General features: G+C 52.8%; 2 protein-coding genes across 9 annotated transcripts in view; one reads left to right on the forward strand and one right to left on the reverse strand.

The window, feature by feature from the left end:
- Positions 1-27,945, reverse strand: part of WT1 (WT1 transcription factor) — a 53,790-nt gene that overhangs the window by 18,837 nt on the left and 7,008 nt on the right. For 4 of the 8 annotated variants that reach the window (XM_052692470.1, XM_052692469.1, XM_052692472.1 and 1 more), the window contains exons 1-4: positions 14,430-14,928; positions 10,976-11,098; positions 10,795-10,897; positions 6,287-6,364 (exon numbers count right to left, since the gene is read on the reverse strand). In XM_052692470.1, coding sequence (XP_052548430.1) covers positions 6,287-6,364; positions 10,795-10,897; positions 10,976-11,098; positions 14,430-14,820 — 695 coding nt within the window. In that variant the 5' untranslated portion in view covers positions 14,821-14,928. Of the gene's footprint in view, positions 1-5,696; positions 5,807-6,286; positions 6,365-6,479; positions 6,905-10,794; positions 10,898-10,975; positions 11,099-14,429; positions 14,929-16,309; positions 16,440-27,945 lie in introns of those variants that run through there. The other 4 variants (XM_052692473.1, XM_052692468.1, XM_052692474.1 and 1 more) reach the window with 4 other exon arrangements.
- LOC128085304 (translation initiation factor IF-2-like) lies at positions 15,392-18,357 on the forward strand. The gene is made up of 3 exons (XM_052692481.1): positions 15,392-15,511; positions 16,622-16,977; positions 17,210-18,357. Exons 2-3 carry the CDS (start codon positions 16,737-16,739, stop codon positions 17,914-17,916), a joined length of 948 nt encoding a protein of 315 aa, XP_052548441.1. The 5' UTR covers positions 15,392-15,511; positions 16,622-16,736; the 3' UTR covers positions 17,917-18,357.

A 27,945-nucleotide genomic window follows, 5' to 3' on the forward strand; every position in this document is an offset into this window, starting at 1 on the left:
GTATTTCCCCCCATTATTTCTAATTATACTTCATTATAGCTTTACACAAAACTGCTATGCTTAGAAGATAAAAACTTTTCAGAGCTTCTTGACACATGGAACACTAAGAGGTGAAGAGGCATCTATTTAAACAGCTCTCTTTGAGAAATGTTCTAGCAAGCAGGAATCACGGTTCCCATCTCATCAGTGCTGGCTGGTTGGTCATAAGATAACTGCAAAACAGTGAGATTTTGTGCTTATGGTGATTTTTATTCACTATGGAATAATCTATTCTTTGTGGAGATAGAAATTAACAGGTGACTGCTCCTCCTGACGAATGGAGAAACGTGAATGCTGAAGGGGGGGTTTCAAAACCAGCCCCCCCTACTGCTTTCTTGAACTTCACCTTCCATCAGTAGTAACCTTACTGTGAAATAAGATTTTTTGGCTCTGTGTACCCATGATGTATGCCACAAAACACATGCTATGCTTCACACAGCAGGCTTGCTTTATAATGCTTGTAGCTTACACTAAAATAAAAGCTCCAGCAGCAAACATAAATCTCCTGAATACATTGCTGGAACTCAAACATCTACTGCCTACAAAAGATAATGATTGCATGCGAATGATGCAAGTAACTGATGGATATATGTCTCCAGTACATTGAGTAAATGAGAATCTTCAGAGGGTAGGAGATCCCTCAGCTTTTAACTTTTCGTGTCAGGCATTCTGTGTTTAAACAATCAGAAAATACTTCATGCACATAGGTCATGAGATCTATACAAGTAATAACAAAAAATTGTCCCAGTGCACTCTCCAGACCAGGTAACATTCCACACCTTCAGCAAAGCACTACGATGGCTGCACTGTACATCTCAGATCCTCTAACAGCATCTGCACTGTGAATTAAAAAGATGGCACGTCAGAGATGATGCCATGCTGTTCAGATGGGCAGAGAGAGTTCAGGGCAGGTAAACATTGACATCTCAAGAGAGAGAGGCTTCTCCAGCAGGCCCACACGTTCCCTCCTGCAGGTGGGCTGCTCGGGCAATGCCCCCCATACCCAGGGTTGTGCCCCCGAGCACAGCTGGTAGCATGGCCAAAGCTCCGGGGGCTGAGCAGCCCCAGGAGAAATACAGCTGAGGCCGGGGGGTAACCAGGGCACAGGCAGTGGAAGGAAAAGGAAAAAAAGCCTAGTAAGGCTTAGCTGTATTTGGGAGAAACACTAGACCAGTCCCTCCACAAGTCCTAAAAGGACTCAAGAGCTAAGTAAGGCTGGATGCAGCCAAACTGGCCTGTCAGGATCTAGCAGGAATTTCTGTTTGAGTAAAGACTGAAGGACTTGGCTTCACAGTTTGTTTCTGCCTCTGCTTGTAAATACACAATTCCCTTTAACTTCAATGGGAACAGGACATGGGCAGAACTGGACTACGAATATTTGCAATTCATCACGTTAGCTGGTGAAACAACTCAACATTTTGTCCTCTGGTCCTAGGCAGCCAGAAACAGACCTGGAAACATATGCACACAATGCAACTCCAGATAACTGGGCAACAAAGACTGATACTTGCAAGGCGAAATGCTAAGCAAGCAACAGTGTTGCAGAGTCCTTAGAAGGGCCTGCATTTCCCCTTAGCCCAGCGCATCCCCAGCACCCGGAGAGTAGCTCTTTTAAATGATTAATCTCAAAGTTGTACACATCGTACAAAGATTAATAAAAATGAAGGTTTTACTGATGAGAATGTGTGATGAAAAACAGAGCAGCTTTAGAGAGTTATATCAATCTAAGTGGTTATAAAAAAAAACTCATAAAAGATGACATTCTAATCTGAATATTTAAAAAAAAATAATCAAGCTGCAATTTCTCTCTCACACCATTTTTACTTTGTTAACCTGAAATTGTCTGTCTAATGTATAAACCAGTTACAGCTTAATCTGTAGAGTTAAGCTTCTTATTATTATTTCATGAACCAAAAAAGGGAAGCTTCAGGGCACACTGAGAAGAGTTAGAAAATTTCAGATGAAAACACGAATACAAATTGATTCATGAGATTCAGACTTGAAAGAATAAAAAAAGCCAGAAAGCAAGATTACATAAAACAGGCACCACATTAAGCCTCGATTTAATTGTGTTTCAATGCAAGAACAGGAATTTTAGGGTTTAGAAACAGAGCCAAAAATGAGGCGAAGTGAGGGTGTGGGCCAGTCCCGTTGATAACAGAACATAAAGGAAGAGAAGTAGAGTTAATTCCCTCTGCTAAAATATTTACCATCCTAACACCCTGGGAAAAATACGTAGGGAGACAGCAAAAAGATTCTGATTAGCTATACAGAAGATCATGTGTCTGCCTGTTTTGTGTCTAACACCATCACGGAGTGTGGACTGTAAAGCTGCATTTTTATCTTATTTTCCAAGGCAATGAACATCACAAAAATGTTATTTCACTATGCTGCAGCCATTCTGCCATCTTCAATGAGAAAACCAGCTGGAGAGGAAGGCACTGGACTTCAGGGCACCCTATTCTCATTGACTTCAACAGTTCAGGGTTGTTTTTTTTTACTTTGACTGCAGTAGAATCAGGATTTCACCCAACACTTCCCTTCAAAATGAGACCCTCAGCTATCAGGGGGAAGGGAAAACGGAGTACCACAGACAATGGGTCACTGTCCATCTCAAATCCATGTTGACTGCAGAACTGACTCTGAGCAGGAAGTTTTACACCTCCATATTTTACTAATAATGCTGTTATAGGAAACAGAAAAACCTTTACAATTCACTCCTAGACAAAATAAGTTTTCCTTGTCTTGTTTTAGATGCAGTTTTAAAGATCATCACTGATTTTCTTTCCAGTGGACATGAGCAAGCAGAATGTGTACAAATGTCCTTCAAACACACTGATCATTCAAAACACAAGCAGAAGCTAAAGGTTAAAAAAAAGCCACTGCATTTGCCTGGCTTTATATCTGACTTCAGGTTAATGTCAGAAATATGGCTTACAGCTCTCATTCAAGCAGCTGAAGATAAAACCATGCAATATTTCTACAAAGCCTTGTCATTGGGTATGTGCCTATCCTTGCCTATCATGCCATATCATTTCCTGCTCGGTATAAATTATTTCTATGTCCCTTTTATATAGAACATGTCACAATATCAGAGGATTTTAAAGTTGTGAGGGCTGCCTTTGCAATGATATTATGAAGGGCAATAGGATTTTCCACGTTGTACAAATAAAAAAGTAATACAAGGGCAGAAGCTGATGGAAAAAGTGTCTGCAGATTTATGACATCCACTCTGAGACATCTGGGATCTGAGGACCCACAGCTTTCTTGCAGCAGTATCAACCAGGTCCCAGCCTCCCAACCAAGTACCACAGAATACCATCAGCAAACAGTGACGCTCACTGCATTAACCTTGAGGCTTTCCCTTCAGATCCCTCAAGTTGCCCGTTTATGTGGCAACTCCTGCAGAGAAGACGACAGCCCTCTCTTCTGCTCAGAGACCAAGAATGGCAGAGGAGTCTCTGGATGGGAAAAAACAAATGTTAGCTCACAGTTAGCCCATGTGGACTCTTCTTCCCTCACTTGAGGACTTCACATGATTTACAAGCACAACTTGAACTCAACCCTATGGCATTCCAAACCTAAAATTCGAGTCACTTGGACTATACAGCAGCAGCAGGGGGTTGCCATCTTCTCAAGGAACAGCTCCTTGAATAGATGCTTATTTAGGGCCACCAGGCCTCATTTTGGCTTACCAACAGGCAGAAATGTCTAGAATTCAACACTCAGGACCCAACTCCGTATTCTGGAGCGGCCTGACCGCAACATTTCTGCCCATTTCCCTGTGTGCATCTCTTCCTTTCACTTGCCACCCTTTCACATCGCTGTGCTGTCAGAAGACAACTCCTCTGTTCACCTCGTGTTTCTCTCTCCACCAGTTAGCAGTACCAGGATGGCACTCTGCTCCATCCCCTCCATCAGGCCATGCCTTCTGCTATTCCTTAACACACTGAAGGCACCAGAGACTAGAACACACAGAAATGAATAAGCTTCCTGTCCTCATAGCTCAACAGGAACGACTGTCATGATGAGTGGAACGGACACAGCTTTGACCACCTGACAGCATTCATGGCCAAATTGCAAACTTTTAATTTGAAGTGAGATTTCACAGCTGATTGATCAGAAACTAGCAGGAAATGCAAACAGCTGAATCCAGAATGCTTCCAGAAAAACTGCTTCACGAGTTAAGGACAGAAGCTGCTAACTGTCTCTGCATAAACTACATAGCAACCACTTCACTCCAGGTATTAATAAACTCACCCTGAACCCTGAACACAACCTACTGAACTAGTCTACTGTCACGTATACCTGAGTTTCAGATGATCACAGAACTCTCTAACTACTTGCAGAACTGACTGGTAATGTTTTCTTCCTGATTACAACACACACAAGCCTTAGCTGAGCCAGGAAGAAGTGCTGGGAAGAACCCAAGGCAAGGAGCTAAACAAGGACTGTCATCATTGGACAGAATCTAGAAGCCCTGTATTTCAACAGAAAGACTGATTCCAAAATTCTTCAATTACAAGATTGAGAAAAGCATCTGAAATACTAAGCGCCTGGGAATCGCTTATGAACAGTTCATATATTTTGGAGATGTAAATCTTGGGAAGAATACCTTATGTTCATGGCAACTGAGCTTGGAGGTGCTGTGTATTGTAACTCTCGGCCAGAAAAGACAGATAACTATTTTGGCTCATATTACCAGAGATGAGGCTATGTCTAGCACTGATTTTCCACAGATTCTACAACCTTGGCCTACACCAAAACTTTCAGCTTTGTTTTACCATAGATCATTCATCATGATTTCTCCTTTTCTTTTCTCTTCTTTTCTATTTCCTTTTCTTTCCTTTTTTCCTTCCCTTCCCTTCCCTTTTCCTTTCCTTTTTTCCTTCCCTTTTCCTTCCCTTTCCCTTTCCTTCCCTTTCCTTTCCTTCCCTTTCCCTCTTTCATGCATTCTAGGTTACATACTTTACACTGCTAACAATCTGACTGCCAGACAAGTAAAAAGCCATTTATTTTGCTCAGTACTCCTTCAATATTTCTATTGTGTCTTTTTTTTTTTTTCTTTGCTGAGTTCCCCAAAGAATAACCTCTTCCTTGCTTTAATAACTTGGACCTCGGTCAAGGTTGATGCGTTACTCCATTTTGCAGGATATTTTCTTCAGAAGAGACAAAACAGTGTCTAATATTGCAATGACTGATCTTTGAAGTGTTCAGATTAAAGAGGAAATCACTAAGAGTCACGGAAAATAAATGTAGGAAATAAGCTTTAAGAAGAAAGAATCGGCAGCAAAGGCACTGAACTGTGCACAATCTGGGGATCTTCTTAAAGACAAGAGATGTCCTTGGCAGATCTCCTCAGCCTCAGCTCAGGTCACTCCAATACACATGGGTTACCATGCTATTATCTGTCCCCGCAGCCTTCCAGCACCCTTTGTGAGTGAGCCATCAGCAGCTCCAGGATGTTGTTTCCTTCATGCTGCAGCACTGCTCTGTATGGACTAAGCCGGTACCAACCAAGGCTTCAGCACTCGTGGACAACTACGTGAAAGCACAGATGTACGTGGTATTTTCTAGATTCCCCTCGCTGCTCAAGCGAGACTACCCGCACGCGCTTAGGCACCGGGAACGTCTCCAAGCACGTCGGCGATACCAACCTTCAGGAGGGAAGTTTCCGCTACTCGAGGCGCAACAGGCAGCCTTTGGCTCTGCCTCGACTAGGATCCAAAGGCGGCTCTTTCGCTCACCGGCAGAGCGGCCCCCCCTCCCCTCCCTTCCCTCCGCCCGAAGCTCCCTGGGGATACGGCCGGCCCACGGGAGCGCCGCCGGGGCACCGGGCACGGACCGCAGAGCTGTGCCGCCCCGCGGGGCCCCGCGGCGCCTTGGGGCCTTCCTGCTCGGCCGGCGGCAGGAAGCCCCGCGGGGGAGGCGGGCCGGAGCCTCTTCCCCGCAGGTGGGAGGGCGACAATGGCCGGGAGGAAGGAAGCCGGGAGGCGGCGGGCCGGGACACAGGACGCAGGGCCCGGCGAAGGGAGGGAAAGGGAAGAGGGGCGGTAGGAAGGGGCGGCCGGGGCGGCCCCTCGGGAGGGCGGCGGGCGGACCTGGGGAGCTCGGCTCGAGGGGTGCCGGCAGCCTGCGGCCGCTGCTCGTGCCGGGCACAGGAGTCCAGCCGTAGCATCAAAAGGGACGTCGGCTGCCTAACGCGACCGGTCCGGGCGAAAGGTTAGACGAGAGCGCAGCGCCTTACCCCTTCAGCGTGGATCCCAAGTTCATCTGGTTCCACGTCATGCATTCCAGCTGTGATGTCATTTGGTATAAATTGTCACTGCGGTGGAAATAGCCAGAATTAGAACCAAACGCGCTGCCATCGGTTTAGCACCGACTCGTCTAAATAGCAACATTTCGTTATCGTCTTTAGATCTAAAAACAGTAACACTTACTTATGTAAGTGTCTTATCGATGTAAGCATTTGTTCCTCGGGAAGGGAAGGGAAGGGAAGGGAAGGGAAGGGAAGGGAAGGGAAGGGAAGGGAAGGGAAGGGAGTCCCTTGTAACCTACAAGCCTGTAAGTCAGTGCCTGGCTGGAAGCTGAGACACCAAGCTTTTTCCCTTGCACAAAAGTCACATCCGATATCGGCACATTTAAATTAATGGAAAGAATAGAGACCCGCGGGCTAACAAAGCAGATTATTTGTTTTAAAAAGGCAAATCTGTTAACTGTTTTAACCGGGAGTGTAAAAGATCACGTGCTTAATGGAGTGAAACAGCTATCGTGACTCGTGATGGATGGCACAACATCTAGGGACTTGACAGGCAGAAGAAAAATGGAGTGGCTGAGCGATAAACTAAGCTCGCCACGGGAACGCGCTGGGACGTCTGATGTCTGCCCGCTCGCTGCGGCGCGCTGGGAACCGGCAGCGACGGCGGCACCCGCGGCTCCTTCGGAGCGGGCACGGCTCGGCTCCCGGCGCGGAGCGGGGCTGAGCGGGGCCGGCGGGAGGCGGAGCCGAGCCCGAGGATCCCGGGGCTGCGGGAGGGAGCGGCTGCTCCGCCGGGCGCCGCGATGGACGGCGGGTGGGGAACGGGCGTCCGCAATAAGGCGCGTCGGGGCTGATTAATCGCGCCGGGATTCGCCGCGCTCAAGCAGCGAGTTTCTCTCGTCCTGTTACTAAAGGGGGCTTTCTTTCTTCTTTTTTTTTCTTTTTTTTTTTTCCGCGTAGCAGGTAGAAGCGACCTAAAAAAGTCAGATTCCAGTGGGAAGCTTTTGCATATAAAAACAAATTAAGTGACTTCAATCTCGAAGTATGCGCGGTACCATTTGTCAGTATCACCGGACGCTATTATTCATTAGTGTGTCTGAACTGCTATTATGCTACTACAATGTCCCGCATATCAGCTCGGGGATTGTTAAACTCTCCTGCAGTTTCCCCATTTGCAATAGCAGCTCGTGCTGGTCTGTGCCAACTACGTTTTGCAATTCCACGAATTCTTCCTGTAATGCTGCCGTAATTAATTCCTCCAGGACCCTGATTTTTATTAGAAGTGCCCGCCCGATGCATTTACAGCAGGAGATTTCCCTTTAACTTTCTTTCCCTTGACAGTTCATTTATAAGAGCCTCCCCCACGATATCCACTTTTTCCCCTCCTTTGCTTTTTCATAAAGCAATACACTTATTCATCTTGTCACTCGCCAGCAGCCACCGTGCCGCACGCCGCCGTCGGGTGACAGCGTCCAAACCCAGAGCCCCGGACCGAGCCGCAGCCCGCCGTTTTGCCCCCAGCCGCCCTTCGGCCCGGTTCCCGGTTCCCGGCCGCGCTCCGCTCCCTGCCTCGCAGCCCCGACAGCAGCCCGGCGGGACGGGCTTCGGGAGCAGAGGGGCGAGGAGCCGCCCAGTAGTTGGTGCCGGACCCGGACGGCCCCGAGGGGGCAGGCGGAGAGCTGGGGCCGGGGCCGCGCCGGCCTTCGGGCACGCCGTGGGCTGCGGGGGGACACCGGGAGCATCGCCGAAGGATGGAGCACGTCGCATCCGACGCGTGACGGAGTGCGGGACGTCCCTCGGCCCCGCTCGCGCGTCGGCGCGGCTCGTTATTGACGGGACCGGGAGATGAGCTCGTGGAGATAGCGGCCCTCGGCAACATCTCTGCTTCGAATGAAGCTTGGGTTGGGAGAAGGGAAGCGGGTCCCTGGGGACGCGCCTGCACTGACTCCAGTCGGAATCGTTGGCCCTCCAAACGGCCACAAAGGAGACGCTAAATATAACTTATTTTCATTAGGAGACGCTTTTAAAGAGAAAGGAGAGGAAGGGGGGAACGTTTCTACAACGGGATTAATGTAAGTTGGAGTGGAATAAAAGGAAGTCCATGCGGAGCAAAAAGGGAACTTAAAAGGAAACCAGTAGTAGATCATATAGAGTTTGTTTTGGCCTGCACCACGGTATTACCGAGTTCTTGACCTCTGCACAGAGAGAGCTATAATCTGAACCGAGACTCCTCCACTTTTAAAGTCTTTGTAAGTGTGACTCACTGTAAATTTTCAACATCGGGCATGTTTACTACATCGAGCAGCGCGAGGTAGAAAAGTTCACATCCCCACGTCACCGCCCCGTGCCCGGCTGCGTCCCGGGCAAAAGCCGCCCCGCGGTTACCCGCCCGCTCGGACGGAGCCCGACGGGACCCGGTGGGACAGCGTAGGGCCGAGCAGAGCCGAAGGCTCGGCCGGGGCGGGGGTCGGCGTGCCCTCCGCGGCAGACTCGGCAGCCCCGCCGCAGCTCGCCTCGTGCCGTGCATCACGGGCGGTGCGGGGCGAACGGCGCGGGGAAAGAGGCGATGTCCCCCTACGCCGGGCTCCCGCACTCGGCCACGCCGCCCCGTTCCGCGGCTAAAGGCGGCCGGCAGCGCCCGCTCTACGGGCACGGGCCGCAAGGAGCGCCGGCACAGCGGGGCTGAGCCTGAAGCCGCGCAGAAGGGCACAAGGTGAAAACAGGCTTACAGACGGTAACACAGATTCCGTCAAATCAGTGTCGGGCAAAAAGAGGGTGGTTGGTTTTCAGGCAGCTGGAAACGCGGCCAGCGAAGCCAGGCTCATCTCTGCACGGTAATTAGCCACCCGCTTGCCGCGGCGGCACCTCCTAGCAAAACTCCTGATTGGAAGGAAAGTCGTTTTTCTCCGGACGCCTCTGAGCCCGTGGGAGTAAGGACAAGGGCTGCTCGGCCTCAGCCACCTGTTCTGGCCTCGATGTGAAGCAGGACGCGTGATGTGGGGCTGCCCCCCGGCACGGAGCGGGCTGTGCCCCGACCCACAGGCTGCCCCACGCATCCCTGCTCGGCACAAGTGGCCATTCCTGCCGATCTCACACGTCCCGCGATCGGGCTCACCCCACTACACGAACGAAAGACCACTTCGGTGGAACAAGAGAAAAAGAACCCTTCGGATCGTGCTTGGCAGACCCTTCGGAAGAACCACAGCTGCTCGCTAAGGAAACGGCAGGAGTCGGGCAGGTTTCTCCCCGGCTCTCCCGAGGGTCCCCACTCAAGGGAAGAGCTGCAGCCTTCACTGAGCTCGGAACCTGTGGCCAAAGCGCAGAGCAGAGCGGCGGAGCAGCCGTCCCGCCGAGGGCAGAGAAACCCCGCAGAGGGGCTCGCAAAGCCTATTTATAGACGGCCCCGCCAGGGCAGCCGCTTTGGTCGCCTCGGCCAGGAGCTCTCCCCGCCGGTTATTCTACACGCTAATCTCTCTGGATAGGCTTCTTTCCTTCCTTCATTACCTCATTCCCTCCTTCCCTTGACGTCAACTCACGTTCGTTAGCGAAGCGGCTTCTGGAAGTGACAGAATTGTGTTGTCCCGCTTCCAGTGCTGATTAATCAGAGGCGATAGAGCCGGCCTATGAGAGGAGCCGCTGCGGCTTCCTTCGCTCAGGGATATTGTTTTGTGTGCCGCAGTTACTTAGCAACTCCGAGATACGGGACCGGCTCCAAGTTCACAAAAAGTTGAAGAATAAATTTTGGGGAACTTCTCACTAAACACGTTGTAAAACTGCGAGAGGCACGCCCAGCCCCCACGCCACACCAGAAAGAAGGGAAGCCGCGATTGCAGCAGGCCTTCTGTTCGCGGGAGCAAAACTCCACATATGCTTTTCTCCCAGCAAGGAAATCCGAGGCTTTGCCCTCATATTGCCCCATTCTCGAAAAATCGCCTCTCTGTGGTCCAGTCCCCTCCGCTCCAGGGAGTGGAGCCGAAACCTTTCAGGGAACTGTCGTACGACCGCCCGATCCCGCACACGCTCTGCACGCACCCGCACTGCCGTGCCCGGTGCCGGCCGTGCCGAGCGCAGGCTGCGCTGTGGGACCGGAGCGGGGCCGCCGAGCGGGGGGCTGCAGGCACCGGGCTCGGCCTCGGGCAGAGAGGGATGTTCTGGGGCGCGCTTGGACCGGGCTCGGCCGGCGGGGAGCCCCCATGGCCCGGGAACGGCACCTGCCAGGCGCCCGGCTCGGCCGGGGAAAGCCCGAGACGCCGCGGGTCTGGGGTGCGGGGCCAGCGACAGTTTTTGTTCTTTCTTAAACTCATGCATCCTATTTTCCTTTTTGTTGATGCCGTTGTTTTGGTTTTGTTTGTTTGTTTGTTTCAAGAGGAAGGCAGACACGACCTTCTTTTCCCGCTGCTACAGAAAGCCGTCGGCACAACACTCCAGCGCTGGAGCTGCCCGAGCAGCAGCCGGCGCGAACCGAAGGGAGGGGGAACGGGGCGAGGCGGAGGTACCTGTTGTAGGGGGTCCGCAGGAGCAGGGCCTGGCTGCCCGTGCAGCTGTCCGTGGGGGTGTGACAGCCGTACACCGGAGGGGGCACCGAGTACTGCTGGTCCCCTGCGGAGAAAGCGGGACAGGTTAGCCAGTGCCACGGCCGCCGCCCAGCCCCGCGTCTCTCCTGTCGGTGCCCATTACCTAGAGATGGCTGCTGGCTCATGGGGTCCTCATGTTTGAAAGAGTGGTTCGTAAACTGCGCGGCGTGGTGAGACGGCGTGTGGCCGTAACTCGGAGTCCCGTCGAAGGCCACGGTGCCGTAACCTGCGGGAGAGAGCACCGCGGGTTCAGGGGCCGCCCGGCCCGCACCCGCTCCCCGGGGCATGGACGACCTCCATGCGGCCGTCGGGTGAGAGACGTCCCCGGGGCAGCCCCAGCGCCCGGGTACCGCGGGGAGAGGCTCGGCCGGGGGGCTTCCCGGCCTCCGCTCCCCCGGCGCAGCCGTGTGACCCGCGGGGTGCGGGGCCGTAGGGGTGCGGGGCCGTCGGGGTGCGGGGGGCGGCTCTGCGGGAGGGCCGAGGCGAGCAGCCCGCTCCGAAGGGCGGAAAGTCGGAAGTGTCGTTCACGTTTCAAGAGAACAGATCGGCTTCGGTAATAAAAAGGATGTTTTCATTAATTGTTGCTCATACTAAAGAGGAAGATTCCCATCTGCTCTGTATACTCCTCTGCCGTTTCCAATTTAGAAGTTACCCTTTAATCTCTTTTTTTTTTTTTTTTTTTTTTTTTTTAAAGAGCAGCTTTCTGAGGAGTCTGCAATGAAAAATGTTACACGCAAAACTAAAACTCCTCCTTTCAGCGAAAATTGCTCTCCAAAATAACAAACAGCCGATTTGGTTTCCTACGCCGAGCAGATTCAGATGGAACGCGAGCACCTCTGCTGACCCCGGGCCGCCGCGAGCCCGTAAATCAGGTGCTCGGACACCGACTTTCATTAATGACTTGGAGCTGGCTAAACAACTTCGGCTAAGAAAGTAATTACAAAGTAATATTATCTCGGCGGCTTCTCGGCTCGTCAGCAGTTACCCCCAGAACCAAGCTGCTCCGAAGTCACTCTTCCAACAAAACAAAACAGAAAGCCCGGCGCGGGCTGGGAAAATGAACGAGGCCGGCCCGAGCGGCCGCTCTCGCACCCTGCCGCGTCTCATCCCGCTCCCTCCGCTCGGGCACCCCGCGGGGTCCTCTGCCTTGGGGCGCGGGTGCCCGGCTGATAATCACAGGCGCTTTTCCGAGCTGTTCCCATAGGGGTAACGCAGGGACCCGCGTGCCGCTTCCGCAGTTGATTGTCTCTGCAGACAATAAATTGGACCCGGCCGTAACACGGGATTTGATCAACCTGCAGAACCGCGCAGGAGAAATTAAGGGAGTGATGGAGAGGGGGAAAAATCCGAGGGCTTTATAGCCCTCACCTTCGAGACGGGTTTGAGCCGACACCGGCCCGGCGGGGCTCACTCGCCCCGGCCCGTCGCCTCCCCACGCCCGGAGCCGCTCACGGCGGTGCGAGCGGCGCTGACAGCGCGGTACCGTGCGGGCTGCCGGCCCGCAGCTGCTTCTCGCTCCTTATCTCCTCCCTTGGCCCTCGGGGCAGAGGCTCAGCCTTCAACTCCCTTTCCCCTCTGCCTTTTTTTTTTTTTCTTTCAGAAAACACTGACACTTTCTACATTACTTTTGGCCCGGCGCAGACTTTTGGTGACCTTCACAATGCAGCTTGGAGCAGAACGATGTTTTTGCCGCATTTTCCGGTGCTGCCTGACCCAAAGCTTCAGGAATGTGATAAGAAAGCCGAGTTCTGAACCGAGCTGCCGATAGCGAGGTCTCTTTAATTAGGGCGTTATCAGAGCCGGGCCCGATTAAAAGGTGCTGAAAATAATTGCAAGCCATACAGCTGCTGCAGCACGGGGCCCGACCGAGGACTCCGGCTGTGGAGGAGCCCAGCCGGGTGAAAGAGACGGGCGGCCCAGAAAGGGAAAGCTGGGCAGAGCTTCCAAAGCCTCGCTCCCTACCCCCACGCCCCGGCCCGGACTCGGCTGAAGTGTCATCGCAGAGCCAAGGTAACGTCTTTCCCACGGTCGGAAGAACAGGCTATAAGCCCGGGAGTTCAACCTTGAGGAGAACGAAAACAAGAACGTTTTATCCGTCGCCGAAAATAAATCAATCAGCGAATAGAAAAACGAGCACCCTTCGCCGAATTCCTCCTCGCCGAGGGAAGGAGCGCTACCCGGCCGGGCCGGAGCGGGAGGGAGGGGCCGCGCTGCCCGAGCTCTGCCCCCCGCAGCAGGGCACGGCCACGCACACACCTGCTCACCGAGTGCGGGAGCTGCCGCCCGCTGCCTTGGGGGGAACAGCGGTGTGCCCGAGAGCTGCGGAGCCCTGCCGGGCCTAAGGCCGCAGACAGGATGGGTGCCGCGCTTCTGAGCGTTAAAGGCTCCCCTCGCTTTTAGGGGCTCAGCAATCAGAGGACACCCGCTCACCCACCCGCATAGGCCGAGGCTCATTCCCTCTCCCTTCTCGTATGACTTCTGCTCGGCCATTAAAACCATCTCAGCCATCTGGAATACTTTCAGGTGTCCGAACAACGCCAGAGGCTCCGTGCAGTGACGGCCGCCTCTGGGGATGCTGTGTAGCTTCCCCAGCCTTGCCGGGTCCCACGCACCGCTCCCAGTTTTTCGACACAGCAGACCGGCAATGTCCGGGCCTCCTCTCCCTTCCCCCGGCCCGCCTCCTTTCGCTGCCCGCCCGGGAGCAAAGGCACCCCGAAACGGCAGAACGCCGGCGGACCCTCCACCCGCAGCACCACGCCCGCGACCCCAGGCTATCTGTCGGGCCGCGGCAGGGCAGAACGCCCGCCGGCAGCGCGGAGCCGGCCGCGAGAGCGCGGCTCCGGCCCCGCCGCACCCGGGCAGCTTCCCCCTGGCCGGGCAGCGCGGGGACGGAGCGCGGCGGGAGGCGCAGCCCGGGGATCCCTAGTGAGAGCTCCGTGCTCTCCCTCCTTGCTCGCTTTAGCGCCGGCAGATGTTTACATTGCGGCCGCTGGAAGAAAAACCATTAGGCGATAACCCCGTTCCGTAGGCGGGGGCTGACCGATCGTTAGCCGCGCACCCACGCGAATTTCTCGGGGCAGAGCGAACCGCGGGGCCGCTGTGCTCGCAGCCCGCCGCGGAGCCGCCGGGAGGGAACCAGAAGCCTCCCGGTGCGATCCCGGCCCGGGAAGCCGGCGCTCCCGAGGTGGGTCCGACGAGCGCCTGGAGAGCAGCACAGCGTCCGGGGCGAGGGGCTGCCCATAGAGGTAAACAACCCTACCCCCACCCCTCCAGTGCGTGGCTCGCGGAGGAACGAGCTCGGAGCGGCGGCCCCATCTCCGTGTCGGGACTGCCTGCAGTCCGAATACGGCCCCGAGAAGAGAGGAGGCTGCTCTGGCCAGGGTCCCACTGTGCCCGCGGAGAGCCGACCGGAGGGACGCGGCGACGGCAGGGGCCGGCCCGACGAACCCCGCACGATGGCTGTGGGCTCCGTGCATGGGGCGAACGCAGCCCGGCGAGGCTCCGGCGGTGCCCGCGGGGCCGAGCCCGAGGCCGGGTGGTTGGCACGCCGCCCTTACCCTGGTTGCGGATGGCTTGCTGGCTCTCCAGGCAGTTGGGCAGGTAGGGCCCGTTGGGGAACATCCTGGCCTGGCCGGAGGGCGGCTGGCTGGGCGGCGGGGCGCCGAAGGGCCCGTAGCGGCAGGCCCCAGCCGTGCCCGTGAACTGCCCAGAGAAGTGGACGGTGAAAGCGCTCAGATACTGCTCCTCATGCGGGTCCGACCCGTTCCAGCTGGGTTCCTGCTTGATGAAGGAGTGCGGCCCCAGCGAGCCGTAGGAGGCCCCCGGGGGGAAGTCCAGGACGGGAGCCCACTGCGCAGCGCTGCTCACCGGCATGGCGCAGTTGCTGTTGCCTGGTAGGGAGGGCACGGAGGGCAGCAGCGCGTTCAGGTCCCGGACGTCTGACCCCATCTGTTCGCAGACCTTCTGCCTGCTGCTCGGCAGCCAGTCTCCTCCCGGGCCGCACTTATTCCAGGACACCTGGCCTCTGCCCGCCAGGCCGGAGGCCGGCTCCGGCTGCAGGCACCAGGCCGGAGAGCTCAGCCCTTTGGGGGAGGTTTGCTCCGCGACGCAGCTCCCCGGGTCCAGCCCGGCGGGAGCAGGCAGCAGCGACAGGGAAAGGTTGTTCTCCAGGATCGCCTCCGGGGCCGCGCCCGCTCGCAGCGCAGGGCGGGGTGCGCGCGTGTCCGTGAGGCCGCGGCCGTGTCCGTGTGTCTGTCCGTCTGTCCGTGTGTGCCGGGGGGTTGGGGGGGCACGGCCGCCTCGCACGCCTCACCTCGGCTGCCTGCTCACCCTCAACTTTGCAAAGCTCAAATAGAGGCGCTCGCAGGGGAGGAGGAGTCAGCCGCGACGATCCTCCATTCACACAACCTTCGTCGAGGGGCTGCCCACAGCCCGCTCTGCTGAACCGACCCGGGCCAGCCGGGGGAGGGGGACGAGGGGGGGGCGCGGGGACGGAGGGGGAGAGGTTAGTGTGGGAGAATATATCTTCCCTACGCATCCCTCCCACCCTTCCTCCGGTGCAAGCGCCACTAAATCTCACCCTAACATCCCTTCGCTTTGGGAGACGTGGCGAGAACGCCAGAGGGATGCGGGCGGCCCCGTAAGTACGTGCTGCGCCGCTTCCCGCAGCCCCGCGCACTTCCCGCGGGAGCCCCGAGGGCGGCGGGGTCGCAGTCCCGGGCACCGAGCGGAGAAGCCGCCGCCCTTGCAGGACCGAGGGAAGTGACCCGGCCCGGGGCGAGCCGACCCGGCGAGGGAAAGTGTCTTTCCAGGTGCTCTCCCCGCGCGGGAGACGTCCGCGTCCCCCCGAGCAGCCCGCGCCTAGAAGGGAGGAGGCGGCTGGGCTGTTGTGGGAGGACCGGGCACAACGAGCGCCCGCTTCGGGGATTCACCCGGCACGGCTCCGGGGAAGACCCGCACTCTCCCTTCCCTACCCAACCCGGACGGCGGCTCCGAAGCACGAACCCGGCGGCACCTCACGAATTATCTCGGGCGGCCCTCCCGGGCAACTCGGCGGGCAGGGGGCCGTTCCCGGCAGCCAGGGGGCCGCCACCTTTTCCCCGCCCCTACCGGCAGGGCGGACTGCGAGGCCCCCGGGACGCGGCCGTGCCTGCCGCGACCAGGCGCACCCCGGCATCCCGCAGATAGAGCCTGCCGCCTCCCCCGATAGAGGCTCACCGAGCGCGGGATCCCGCCCCCTCCTCCCGAAGCACTCGACCGGGCCGTTGGAAGGCTTAGCCCCTAGGGCACGCGTGTCACAGCTCCCCGGGGCCGCGTGTGGCTGCGCTCCCGTTGCACTCCGCGCCCGGCCGACCGCGCTCTCAGCCCTGCGCCGCGGCCCCGGTGAGAAGTCGTTCCCCCAAGCTGCGGTGCTAAAAGCGCCGCGAGGAGCGGTTACCTGCCGCTGCGACGGTGGGCCCCGATGTCCTGCGGTGGCAACTCGCGCTGCGGCGTTCCCATTCCTCGCGGCGTTAAAGGTTACCGCGAAGCACCGCCGACCTCCAAACGATGTTTGAAGAGCGTAAATGCTGCAACAAAATAAATCGAAACGGCCCGTTACTGGCGAAACCGAGTGTAATTTCACGTTGTCCTTACACAGATTAATAACATCCGTAGGGTTCTGCTACTAGTGAAATTTTCACAGGCTGTCTTCAGACAAATCGCTTTTAAATCGCCCTCTTTGATGTGTACATAAACGCGTTTGTTACAGAAATCTGCGCGTACGATAAGAGCGAAAGGTTTCTCTGCCAATACTAAAGGCTGCGTAAGTCTGAAGGAGCTGCTGCTCTCTGTGAGGACACACAAAACGAATTCGGCCTCGGGAGATGAGCGAGCACAGCCCGCTCCCGCGGAGCGAGGAGACCGCTCCTATCTGCTCCCTCTGTTCCCCTCTGCTCCCCCCCATCCTCCCCGCCGTGTGCCCGCAGCCCGCCGCTCCCGCACCCGAGGGATCCCAGGCCGTGGAAGGGTGCAAGAAGGTCGGGGCTGCTGCTGGACCCGGTCTTTTCTGTGATGGATCAACATGTGGAGTTGGTCCCGTTAACCGCCGGCTCCAAAATCTACAACGTACGTACTTAAATATAAATGCTTGTGTAACTTAAACAGAGCATTTTGTTTCCCATGAAAACTAGACCTCTCTTGGTACAAACAGAAAGCCTTCCTGTAACGGAACGTTTCTCTAGTTCGCACGTTTTTTCCCTTTTTTTTTTTTTCTTTTTTTTTTTTTTTTCCTTCTTTTTTTAATAGCCTAACTTGAGAAATATTCTGGGAAGGGAGCAACGTTTTCTCGATCTCTTAGGTTCTGCGTTATTCCGCCTGGGAAGAACACCGAAACCCTTTCAAATCTTCGCCTCCCGCATTTCCAGCAGACACGGCCAGGCGCCGAAGCAAGTGAGCCCTCGGCCATCAGCGCATCTCCCTCCCGGTGGCCCCCGGCTCGGCCCGCAGGGACGCTGCGGAAGGCACCGCGCCCGGCACCTGCACCTCGCGGCACGAGGCAGCCCACCGGGACACCGGGCGGTGCCGGCACGGAACGGGCGGATGCTCCTAGGAGTCGAGCCGGGACGCGGCTTCAGCGGACCGGGGCGGCCCGAGAAGAGGGGCGGGCTGGAAACTTCAGGGAAACAGCCGGAGTCAAATCGGCTCCCGCAGCCGTTTCCTTACAGTCCGCACAAGCGAGCGCTAAAGGCTCCCGCCCCGCTGCGGGGTCGAAAGCGGCCCGGGGCCGCACGTCCCCTTCGAAGCGTTGCGGGCGCACCGCTCGCGCCCTGCCCGGGGTCCCGCACCCCGCACCCGGGCCCCGCCGGCGAGATCACGCCGCGCCCGGCAGCCCAGAGGTCGCATCCCGGCCTCGGCGCGGTTCAGAACGCACAGCCGGCGGCGCCGGGCGCGGCGGCCGTTCTGCCGGGGTACCGACCCACACAGCCGGGACCTTCCCATTCTCTGCCCTCAAACTCGGTCCGATCCAAATCTCGGGCGGGCAGAAAGATGGCCGAACGGCTTTGATCGATAATTCCCGGCAAACGATCCACGTCCGATCCTGCTCACGGGCTAACGCCACGAAACCAACCGGCGGGTATTTCTGGGACGGGGTCGTTGTACCGGGAAGAAGGGGCTCACGGAGATGCTCCCGAGCCCTGAAGCGCCTCCCAGGCGGCGTTCCGCTCTGCGCCGCTGTGCCGACCAGTTAACGGCCCGGCCATTCTACCACGCTTTACTAAGCTTCATAAACGATCCCCGCGCGGCTCGAAGCGGGGGGAGACCGGCTTAAACAGAGATAAATCCCCGGCGCTGTCGGAGCCGCTCACGGCACGCAGAGGGATCTGTCTCCTTTCACTCGGGGAGCCGATCAGACTTTGATTACTTAAGCGCCAAGAGCAGCAGAAGCAGAGCTGCGAGCCGCCCTCCAGGAGCGCGGAGAGGCGGAGAGGGGCGGCAGGATCTCACGGCCCGACCCGGCGCTCCTCGCGGGAGCGGATTCGGGCCGGGGAAGCCCCGCGCCGCTCGCAGCGCCCCCCGGGGGCGGCGGCTGCGCTCGGCCCGAGGCCTCGGTGCCGGTCTCGGCCGGACGCCGGAACTCGGGCCGCTCTTCCACCGTAAATCTTGGCGACGCTGGAACTAATTACGGAGGGACGCGTCTCAATTTGTTCCGCATTAGCGCCGAGCCGGACCGCGGGCACCGAGCGCGGGAAATTGATGAGCCGAGCCGCGGGCGGCCCGCCGGCACTGACCCCGCGCTCAACCCGGAGAGCGGCGCGGGGCGGGCCGGGATCCCGCTCCGCCTCCCGCACCTGCGGGGCCCCGCGGCCGCACGGCGCTGCCATCGGCGCCCGGATCGCCGCGCCGCAGCGCCGAGGGCACGGGGCGTGCTGCTGGGAGCCGGCTGGGAGCCCGTCGGTGCGGCTCCGAGATGCCGGGGAATGGAAAGCCGGCAATCGGCAATGCCGATTCGGATCCGGTATGTGCGGCGTATTGAAAGTCACAGTGCTGCAAGGAAATACTCGTGGAGCAGCTAAAATGATGAAATAGAATTCTTACAGGTTTTCGGTACTTAGAAAAGAGCATGAAGGGAAAAAAAAAAAAAAAGAAAAAAAAAAGAAAAGAAAAAAAAAAGAAAAAAGCCCTTAGATATATAGATAGACAGAAATAGCCAGGTCTTTGCATGATCCCCAGTGGTTTGAAGTCACTAAAATTACTATCTTTGGAGGGGGAAAAAAATCAACCAAAACTACAGTAGAACGCAGCACATCGCACAAATGGGTACATGGAAAGTGAGAGCTAAGGAATTCCTATTTCCCCCTTGTAAAATGCAGATTTCACCCCAAAGGTTTACTTCACTCTCAATGTAATACTACAGAAGGAAATCAGGAACGGTCCTGTTACGTACACAGATCCTCAGAGTTCTTTGAGCTCCCTGGAACGTTTCCTTTGAGCACAGATACACATCTGAGATGTACAAGAAACATTTAGAGATTCAGAAGTGATAGGAAACATCCAAGCATTGTAAAGCTGCTGTGCTCACTGCCACACTGCCGTCCTTGTGGTCACCGGTGGGTAAGCAGCGACTGCAGCTGACACCAGCAGCAGCCTCAGGCCCGGTGCCTGCAGGGCGCTGCAGAAAGGGCACGAACATGAATCACTCCGTCCTGCATTCTCCTGCAGATCTGACACAACCGTGTTCTTAATACCAGCTGTGCCTGCTTTCATGTTACAACAGTGTCACCGTGGAAAAAGCACACTGCAACGGCACAAGCGAAGTCTATATCTCACTTTGTTCTTTCAAAGCCCCTTTTAGCAGCGACCCTGCACAAAGATACTCCTTCCACCAGCCCTTCTCAGGGGGAACAAACAGTGCTCTGGGGAGGTTGCTCTGACTTGAGCTGAGATCTCAGCACTATTCCCAGGATTCTGTTATATTCCCACAGACTTCAGAGGAATGCGTGCACAAAAGCACCTGATGGTGCTTCAGGGTACGAGCAGTCACTGAAATCAGTGCTGGAGGACTTCAGTCCATCGGGCTGTAATACCTTTGCACAAGGGGAAAGCAGGCATGGTCTCTGACTACAGACGGCCACAGGGTGCAGCCCTGCAGCTTCACTAGGAACTGAGTGCTCCTGCTCCTGCACTTAGTGGCAGTCACATGAAGGCACACCTCTCTTCTCTCTCTGGACTGTATGCATTGATATGTCTAGATTGCAGCAGCACACAAAAAGCAAATAAGCTCATTTTTCTCCCTCATCCACTCAGCTAGAAGCAACAGTCAGCAAAAGTGTAGCTCCGATCAAAATGGAAAGTTTGCCAGTTCTTTACTCTGAAGCTTCTTGATGTATTTTCTGTTTGAGGACAAAGATTTACAGCCAGGCCCTCTCTTAAGTGCTATCACTGCTGTGTGTGATACCCAGCCCAGCAGTTCCATGACATCAGTGCCTCTGCCTGAGAGAGATCTGCTGCAAGCAGTGGCAGAAAGTCTGGTGCTGTCCTTAGGGCTCAGTACGACTCACTGGACTGTGCAGATGCCAGCATGGCTCTCAGCAGCATGTCACTGCAGGACTTGGCTGTTCTCACATTTGTGACTGTTGCCATTCAGCAGCAGCCTCTGCTGCCCTCCCTGTGACCAACAGATTTGTCTTGCCAAACTCCTTCTGAGACTCATGCACAGACAGCTGGAGATGAAGCTTGTGGGGAGAAGTGTAGGAAGAAAGGAGAGAGAGGGAGCCCATGTGTTGAACTTGCCTTAGAAGTCACACTTATTTGTTACGAGACACAAGGGACTCCTTTCCCTTCAGATCTGAAGGATGCTTGATTCCCTTACACTCACTTGAGTACTGTTATGACAGAAGAGCTAAAAGCACCAAGATCTTGCTGTGGCCATGGAGTCACAGACTCTTGCACTGTTCGTCCTGACAACTTCCTTGTTTCTCCCTCTTACATCGTAGCAGGGTTCAGTGAATTGCAGACCAGAACTAAGACTCGCTTTTGTGATGGCTCAACGAACCTCTCTTGGAGTGCTTTACATGTTAGTTGAAATGAAAGAGGCGAAACAAGGAAAAAAAGAAGCCTTGCCAACTTGTCATATACATATATATGTTTAAATGAAACAATGAAAGGAACAGCTCAATAAGTGTGACTCCTTTCTAGGGATCGCACGACCTCAGATTAATTGCTCCAAGAACAGATTTGCAAGTAGCACCATAATGCTAATCAGGATGTTTTAAAAGTTTATGAGCAGTTGCTTAGGAAAAACAAGATAAAGCCTATGGAAATCTGATACTGGTCAACAGTGCGTTTATTCAAAACATAATACTGACATCAAGTCTCCATAAATCCTTTGCAAACGAAACTTCCATTGTGATCACTGTTCCAGATCTCAATGATTTATTTATTTTTTCTCTGGTAGACATTGGGTATATCTCAGAATGCACAAGTTATGCACCCACTGACACACAGTTCATCATGCCCCCACGAGGTAATACTTTTAAAATTCAAATAAGATAATTCAAACAAAGAAGTATTCCTATAATGAGGTTTTATTACAATTATTTATTAGTGGATTAACTAATCCACTGACTGAACTTTTTTCTGATTTGCTTCAAAACTCTGGGCTTCCACACTGCCAACCAGTCAGCTCTTGGGAGAAGAGCAGATGTTCCATTGCACACCGTTTCAAAACAGAGTTCTTAGCCATTTTTCTCCCACTGAACAGCAGCATCCTTAGCAACCTGTGTATGCATTTGAGGAGACGAGGAGATTCTACTGCTTTGAGCAGCTGCTAACATCTAAGGCAGACAGTGAAAGGCCAACCAAAGAGCTGCACCAGGAGGACAGACCATCAGCACGTTTTTCTAACTGACTGAGCAGAACTTCCCAAGTCGTAGAAGCCAGACGGTCTTCACTAGTCTGGGTTTCTTGGTTTTCACATGCTGGTTCTCTTAACTGCTCTAATCAAAATGGACTCTCGGTTATCAATTTATTCCAAGCACTCTGAGCAGAAGTCAAAATAAGTTCAGCATATTGGTTGGATGTCAGCTACAAACACGCTTAATTTTTCATCAAACAAACTTCTCTCAGAGGAACTTCTGGAGTCAGCCTTAGCCAAGGCACCATGAAATAATTCTATGTATGGGTGACAGGAACACCCTTTGACAGCTACGTATTCTTTATCAGGGAATGTGAACTCTTGAGTGAGCTGAGTAAACTCTCGAATAATTTTCCTTACATGATTAGTCTCTGTTGAAACATCAGCAATTCTCCAGTCAAATAAGAGCTCCAGAACATTTCACACTTCCAATATGCTCCACTCCAATGCCATGTATCAAGGACATAAATCAATACACTTAGTGTTAAAGGAACGGGATCGTTCCCACAGCCTCAGCACACACGTTGGAGCTCACAGTCTCACAGGAGGTAGGTTTTCTTCAAGAGCGGTAGTATTACTTAGTAATCCCAACCAGAAGGGTGGCCTTAGGCCAGCCAGCACACGGGGGACGAGAGCTGCCCGACAAACGCAAGGAAGCCAAGGAACCTCAACACAGTCAGAAATGGGAAGCACTATCCAGCCCTCCATGCCAAGCCATGAGGTGACTACGGAGCTATGCTTTGTGGAGCGCTGTGAGGCTCCGAATACTCTTGTATAACATTTCCCAAATCACAGAAGTCCCCTGGGAAATGTCAGCAATCAAACAAAATCTCGTGGTCAGGAAGCTTTTCTTCATTCAGCCAATTTTATTTCCCCTTCATCATTCCATCTATTACTCATTACATCCTCCTGCCAAACACGACATAATTCTCTCTCTCTCTCTCATGCTCACGTGTTTCAGTCCCATGTAGACCATGATGCCCTTTCATCCCAGCTTTTCCTACTCGTTAGTCAGGCTGCACATATTTAGTCCTTTTCATTTTTCCTGCTGTCCTCCTCCGAGCTCCACGCAACAGCATCTCTCCAGAATAGAAGCACTCCACGTCAAATCAAGTATCCTGCACATAACTAGATCTGGCAGTCTCCAGACGTAGAGCCGCAAAAACCAATGACTAAATCACCTTAAAGAACTGAGAATCCAAAGCCATAAAATTGTCAAATCAGGGTAGGAAACTCTGGACGACACTGCAAGATCAGCTCCGCAGGAAGCCCTTAACTAACAGCATCTTCAGAAATTTCCCTGGTCTGTTTTATGGTTCTTGTCTCAAGGAATGTGTCACAAAGTACGTATCTGTAGTGATTTTTATGTTCAAAATATTTTATAAGCATTCTCTCACAGTGACTTTATTGAGATAACAGTAACTACATATCATAGTTATACTCTTCGTCTTAGAGGAGATTGCTGAGACAAAAGTTCTGAAACAGTGAAGCTCGTGTAGAGACAACTTCACGTTCAAATAAATCACTTATTTTTAGCAGCTCATGCTCAAAACATCAGAACATCTGTATCACTGTCACACAATACTTTCCTTCTATTATCGTATACTACTTTGAAGCAGCAGCTTCCACAGTCTTTCCCTGCTAAAAATGTGTGCTTCTTATCCACGAAGAATGCAATGTCATTCCACGAAGCAAACCATATTAAAAATTATACCTTATCTATGTAATCTAAAATTTCATAAGCCGAGAGGTTGAAAGACTTCAATTTCAGTCATCCGAAGACGGTGAACACGCTAATTCATCTAATCAAACCCCGAGAACACTGTACATGTGAAACTGGGTTTACACCTGGCTAAGAAAGGCAGTTATCTAGATACTTCCTTGTAGATTCTCACAGTTTTGCTCTGACTGGACATGAACAGTGGTGTCTGTGCCCATACAGACAGAACTGCATTATCACTGCCTGAAGTCAACGTTTGATTTTCCTTTCACAGTGGAAGGGAGAGATGAGAAGACTGGAACTTCAGCAGATGCATCAGCCCTGAGAAAAGAGATGAGAGAGAAGTCCTGGTACCGCTGCATGCAGCGTAGTGTGTTCAGTGCCCTGTGTGCAGTACACACTGATAAGAGGTAACTTCTTTTTTAAGCGACGTCAGGTTCAGGTTGAGAGTGAGTCTTGGTGCTTTCTGGGACCTTGCCTAAATAATATGCCAGAGGAGCACTGACCGTTTGGGGTCAGAGAAACTTCCATCTGCGAAAAGCACGATGGCTTCAGAGTTAAGGCAACTGCCACATACTGGGGAACTCTGCATGCCTGAGCAAGAAACACCTGGGTAACATTCAAGATGGAAAGGATATCTCAAGAAATTGGCAGGTTTAAAGGATCGTAAGCGTTTGATAGGGAGGAAACAGATGACCAAGTGAAGCACCTGCGTGTTGCTGCTAACTTGCACCTCCGCGCATGTCCCCAAGCCAAGACCAATTATTTTAGAACTGCATGACTAGAGGATGGTTTCTGTCTTTCCATAATGCCATTCTTTCCCTTTTACTCCAACTTCTTTGTTTGCTCTCTCCTCAGTTTGTTCTTGTTATAAAAGAGAAGGTTACATTCCTTTTCAGCCTTTCCTGGGTAACCAGAAAATGCTACACAATAGCACATTTGCAGATAACCTTCATGCCAAGGCCCCAGAGTTGCTTTGATTACCCAGCAGGCATTTACAAGCAGAGTGGAAGTGAAGGGAGCCTCATCGTGTCTGCCCTCTCTCGCGCCTTGAACGCTGGCTGGTGCAGCAATCTGGCTCTGCCTCACCAGACGTGGCCCTCAGCTGTTCTGGGCTGTGAGCTAGCCGTGTTCTTTCTTGATTAAGGACCAGAAAAAAGTGGCGCAAGGTATGCAAGGCATCGGGCCATTGACCACTGACAAGCCTTTAATTGCCATTTGGGTTAGGTTGGAAGCGTATTCCTAGAGATCCCGTTCCTGTTTATAAAGCCTTTTGGGGTGAACATTGCTCAATGGAAAAGCAGCACAGAAATTTAACAAAAGCCATGCTGCAAAATGTAAAAACAAAAAAGTAATTCTCCCACAGGAACTGAAAGGCATTTCATACATGTCCAATGAGACATTAAAAATAATTATGTGGAAGAGTAATAGCTCCCTTGGTTGTTTTAATATATTTTTGTCTACAAACAAGAAACGTTCTCTAACTGCTGCCTTGGCTTGTCTTGAAAGGTCCCTCAAACAAAAGCCCTTCAAGTGACCCTTAGATTATTAAAGCTCAGTAACAATGAATGCAGATCTTAGTTAAATCAGAGGCTGTAAAAATAAGAAGACAGCAGGTTCAGTTCTGGAAATGAATGTGCCTCAATGGAAACATGCAGAATGTAGTTCTGACCCGTGGTCATATCTTCTCTGAACGAAACAAAAAACTTTTGCCTAAAGTATCTGGCATTTGATTTTTCTCCATGAATAACTGCAAATAGCCCCATGTCTAGCACAAATAGAACATACTGGATCTTGTATCTTAATGCAGTTCCCCTGTCACGGACACAGATTGATCTAGATAACTCCACGACAACATCACAGAGTTCATTCAAAGAGTAATTCACATCACCGAGGTTATTTTGGATTCTACTCTTAACAATTTCTCTTCCAAAACTTGCAAAGTGTCACTACCATCATCGTAACACTCGGGGTGAAAAAAAAAATGCCAGCAATGCCAAATTACAAGGCTTAAGCAATCTGATCTGCGTTTCCCCTGAGAGCAATACAAATGTTGAGATGTTCAATGACAGGCACTGATGTCACATGCCAAAGCAGAAAAAGCAAACATGGGAGTGGGGAGAGATATATAGGCCCCGTAGAACACTTTGTTTTGAAAGTCATATGTCATTTAAATGGCCTTTATAACTCAAAAAAGTTCTTTAAGAACACATTTTGTGTGGTTTGAAGGCAGAACATGCACCGCCACCAGGTGATAGGGTCGGTTTTGCATTTGGGAACTGGGTGCACAGCTCTGATACCAAATCTGCTTCATTGGCGTGAGCAACAACAGCTGTGCACAGTGCTCCCTTAAGCAGAGGCCCAAAGGGATGCTGTCAGGGAAGTGGCCCATCCAAAACATCAGAACGACCCATTTCCTCCACCTCCTTTGTGTCTACCAGAGTCACACTTGCAGCCAGCCTAGAGAAACAGAGAACTAGAGAAACAGAGACTGCCACTGTGGCAGGCAGGAGCAAAAGGCTTCCCTAAACGACAGTGGTCCTGTGTTCTTCCCAGCCAGCTCAGCTGCCTCTCAGCAGTTGCTCTGGATTTCTTTGTGTGCTCTGGGGCTTCTCTTCTTTTCCACTCTCCCTCCATCAGGAGAAGCACTCGAGCTCGCCCAGCCCTGCCAACCATCACATTTGTGCCATCGGCTTCATTCAAGACTAACAACATAGTGGCATTCAGCCTTTTATGAGGAGGGCTAGACCATGACACACAACAAACTGGCTGGTGTTTCCATCAGGGGAGCTCACCACCGCTGGCAGTACTGGCAGTAATGAACAGGTGGATAAATCGAGGCTGGATTTGATTACTTACTTATCTACCTCTTTCTCTCTCTTGTTTTTTGAGGCATTTATATTCTCCCTTAGGTTTAGTGAGCATCTCTTTCCTGCCTTAACAATTCTCTCTTCAGCATCCACGTTGCAAACAGTACCGTGCTAAAGCTCACCTGTAGTACAGAACGATCACACAGAATTCAAGGCAAACACAGCTTCTCTTTGCACAAGTGCACAACAGAATCCTGATCTTTGTTCAAAGAAATGGCAAACCAGGACAAGGCACTTCAAAAGGTTTATTAAAGGTTTACTAATGCTCAAGGGGTACTTAGGCATTTTTCTCGTGATTTTTGAGCTAGCTACCTTGCACCTGAACAGCTGAAACCACACTAATGGGAGGAGAAATACATTTTTGGACTAATTCTGTAAACTTTCAAGAAGTCAACGAAGTTTCAAAGATATTGTACATTTCTCCTACTAAGACAGCAACACAGACTGTCAAATGCAGGGGGAAAGAAGAAGGACATCAAAGGAAGAGTATCACGATAGTAAAAATGTGGTGAAGTCAATGCAAACTAGGCAAGACTAGATGAGCCATGCTCAACTTGTAAATCGGTAAAAAAGAATTAATCAACTCCTACTCTTAAAAAACAAAACATACAAATTGTCAGAAAGGTACTAGCATGCTTGAAGTATCACTTCATATGTGTGTTTGCTTGGTTTTATGCAAGCACTTAAGTTTTGGAAAACAAAACAGAAGTACTTTATCTTTGCTCAAGCAAAGCATTTGAAGGCGTTTGCATTAGGTAACTCCACTTGTGTGGTTGCACTGCCAGTGCATCTGTCTCAGATAACTCCTCCTGTTTCAGATGAAGTCTGCAGAGACATGACACTGCCAGTAACGCTAAGTGAGCACAAGCTTCAGGAATACTGGCAGCTCAGCAGAAACAAAAGGACTTAAATTAGTGCCCCCACTGAAAGATGAACTGCAAAATGAACACAGCAGTTATTTGTACTGCTTGGCTCCTCCCGGCCCAACTCAACTCAGAGCTAACTGCACTGTGTGCTGCCATTGCCCAGTTACTGTCTGGGGAGCAGTAAGGGAAGTGAAGGCAGTGGGAGGGGAGGCAGTCATGGGGGACACGGAGGGAGCAGGGGTTAGAGGGGTGGGCAAGGAGCTCCCAGGCAAGGACTCAAATCCAGGAAGCCAGGATTCATTAGTTCCACTGTCACAAGCATAATTTGTTTCTCAGTTTTTCAGTTCAGCCAGGAAACTAGAGAAATGAGCTATTTGCACAGCTCAGTTGATACTGGGCTTGCAAAACCCAATATCAGCCAAATTTGCTGGCATTTCAGGACTAACCATGAAGACTTGTGCAGGGAGAAGATGTGATCTATCTCAGCAAGAGACTGCTCTGCTCGAGGTAGGAAAAGAGCAAAATGACATCAGTCTAGAAATGCAGTAAACATCAGGTTGTTGTAAATGCTCCAGAGAAGAGCCTGTACCCTTCCAAACGGATATTGTCTGCTTCTTTTCATCTGCACCATTGTCTCCTATAAACCAGTCTTTTATCTGCTTGGGAACAGTAGAACGTGTGAGTAAAGACAGAGTTTACAAAATACTGAATTGGTCGAGGTTG

This window comes from Tympanuchus pallidicinctus, unplaced genomic scaffold (assembly GCF_026119805.1).
Source record: "Tympanuchus pallidicinctus isolate F22 unplaced genomic scaffold, pur_lepc_1.0 scaffold3, whole genome shotgun sequence".
In the NCBI taxonomy this organism is placed as follows: Eukaryota; Metazoa; Chordata; class Aves; order Galliformes; family Phasianidae; genus Tympanuchus; species Tympanuchus pallidicinctus.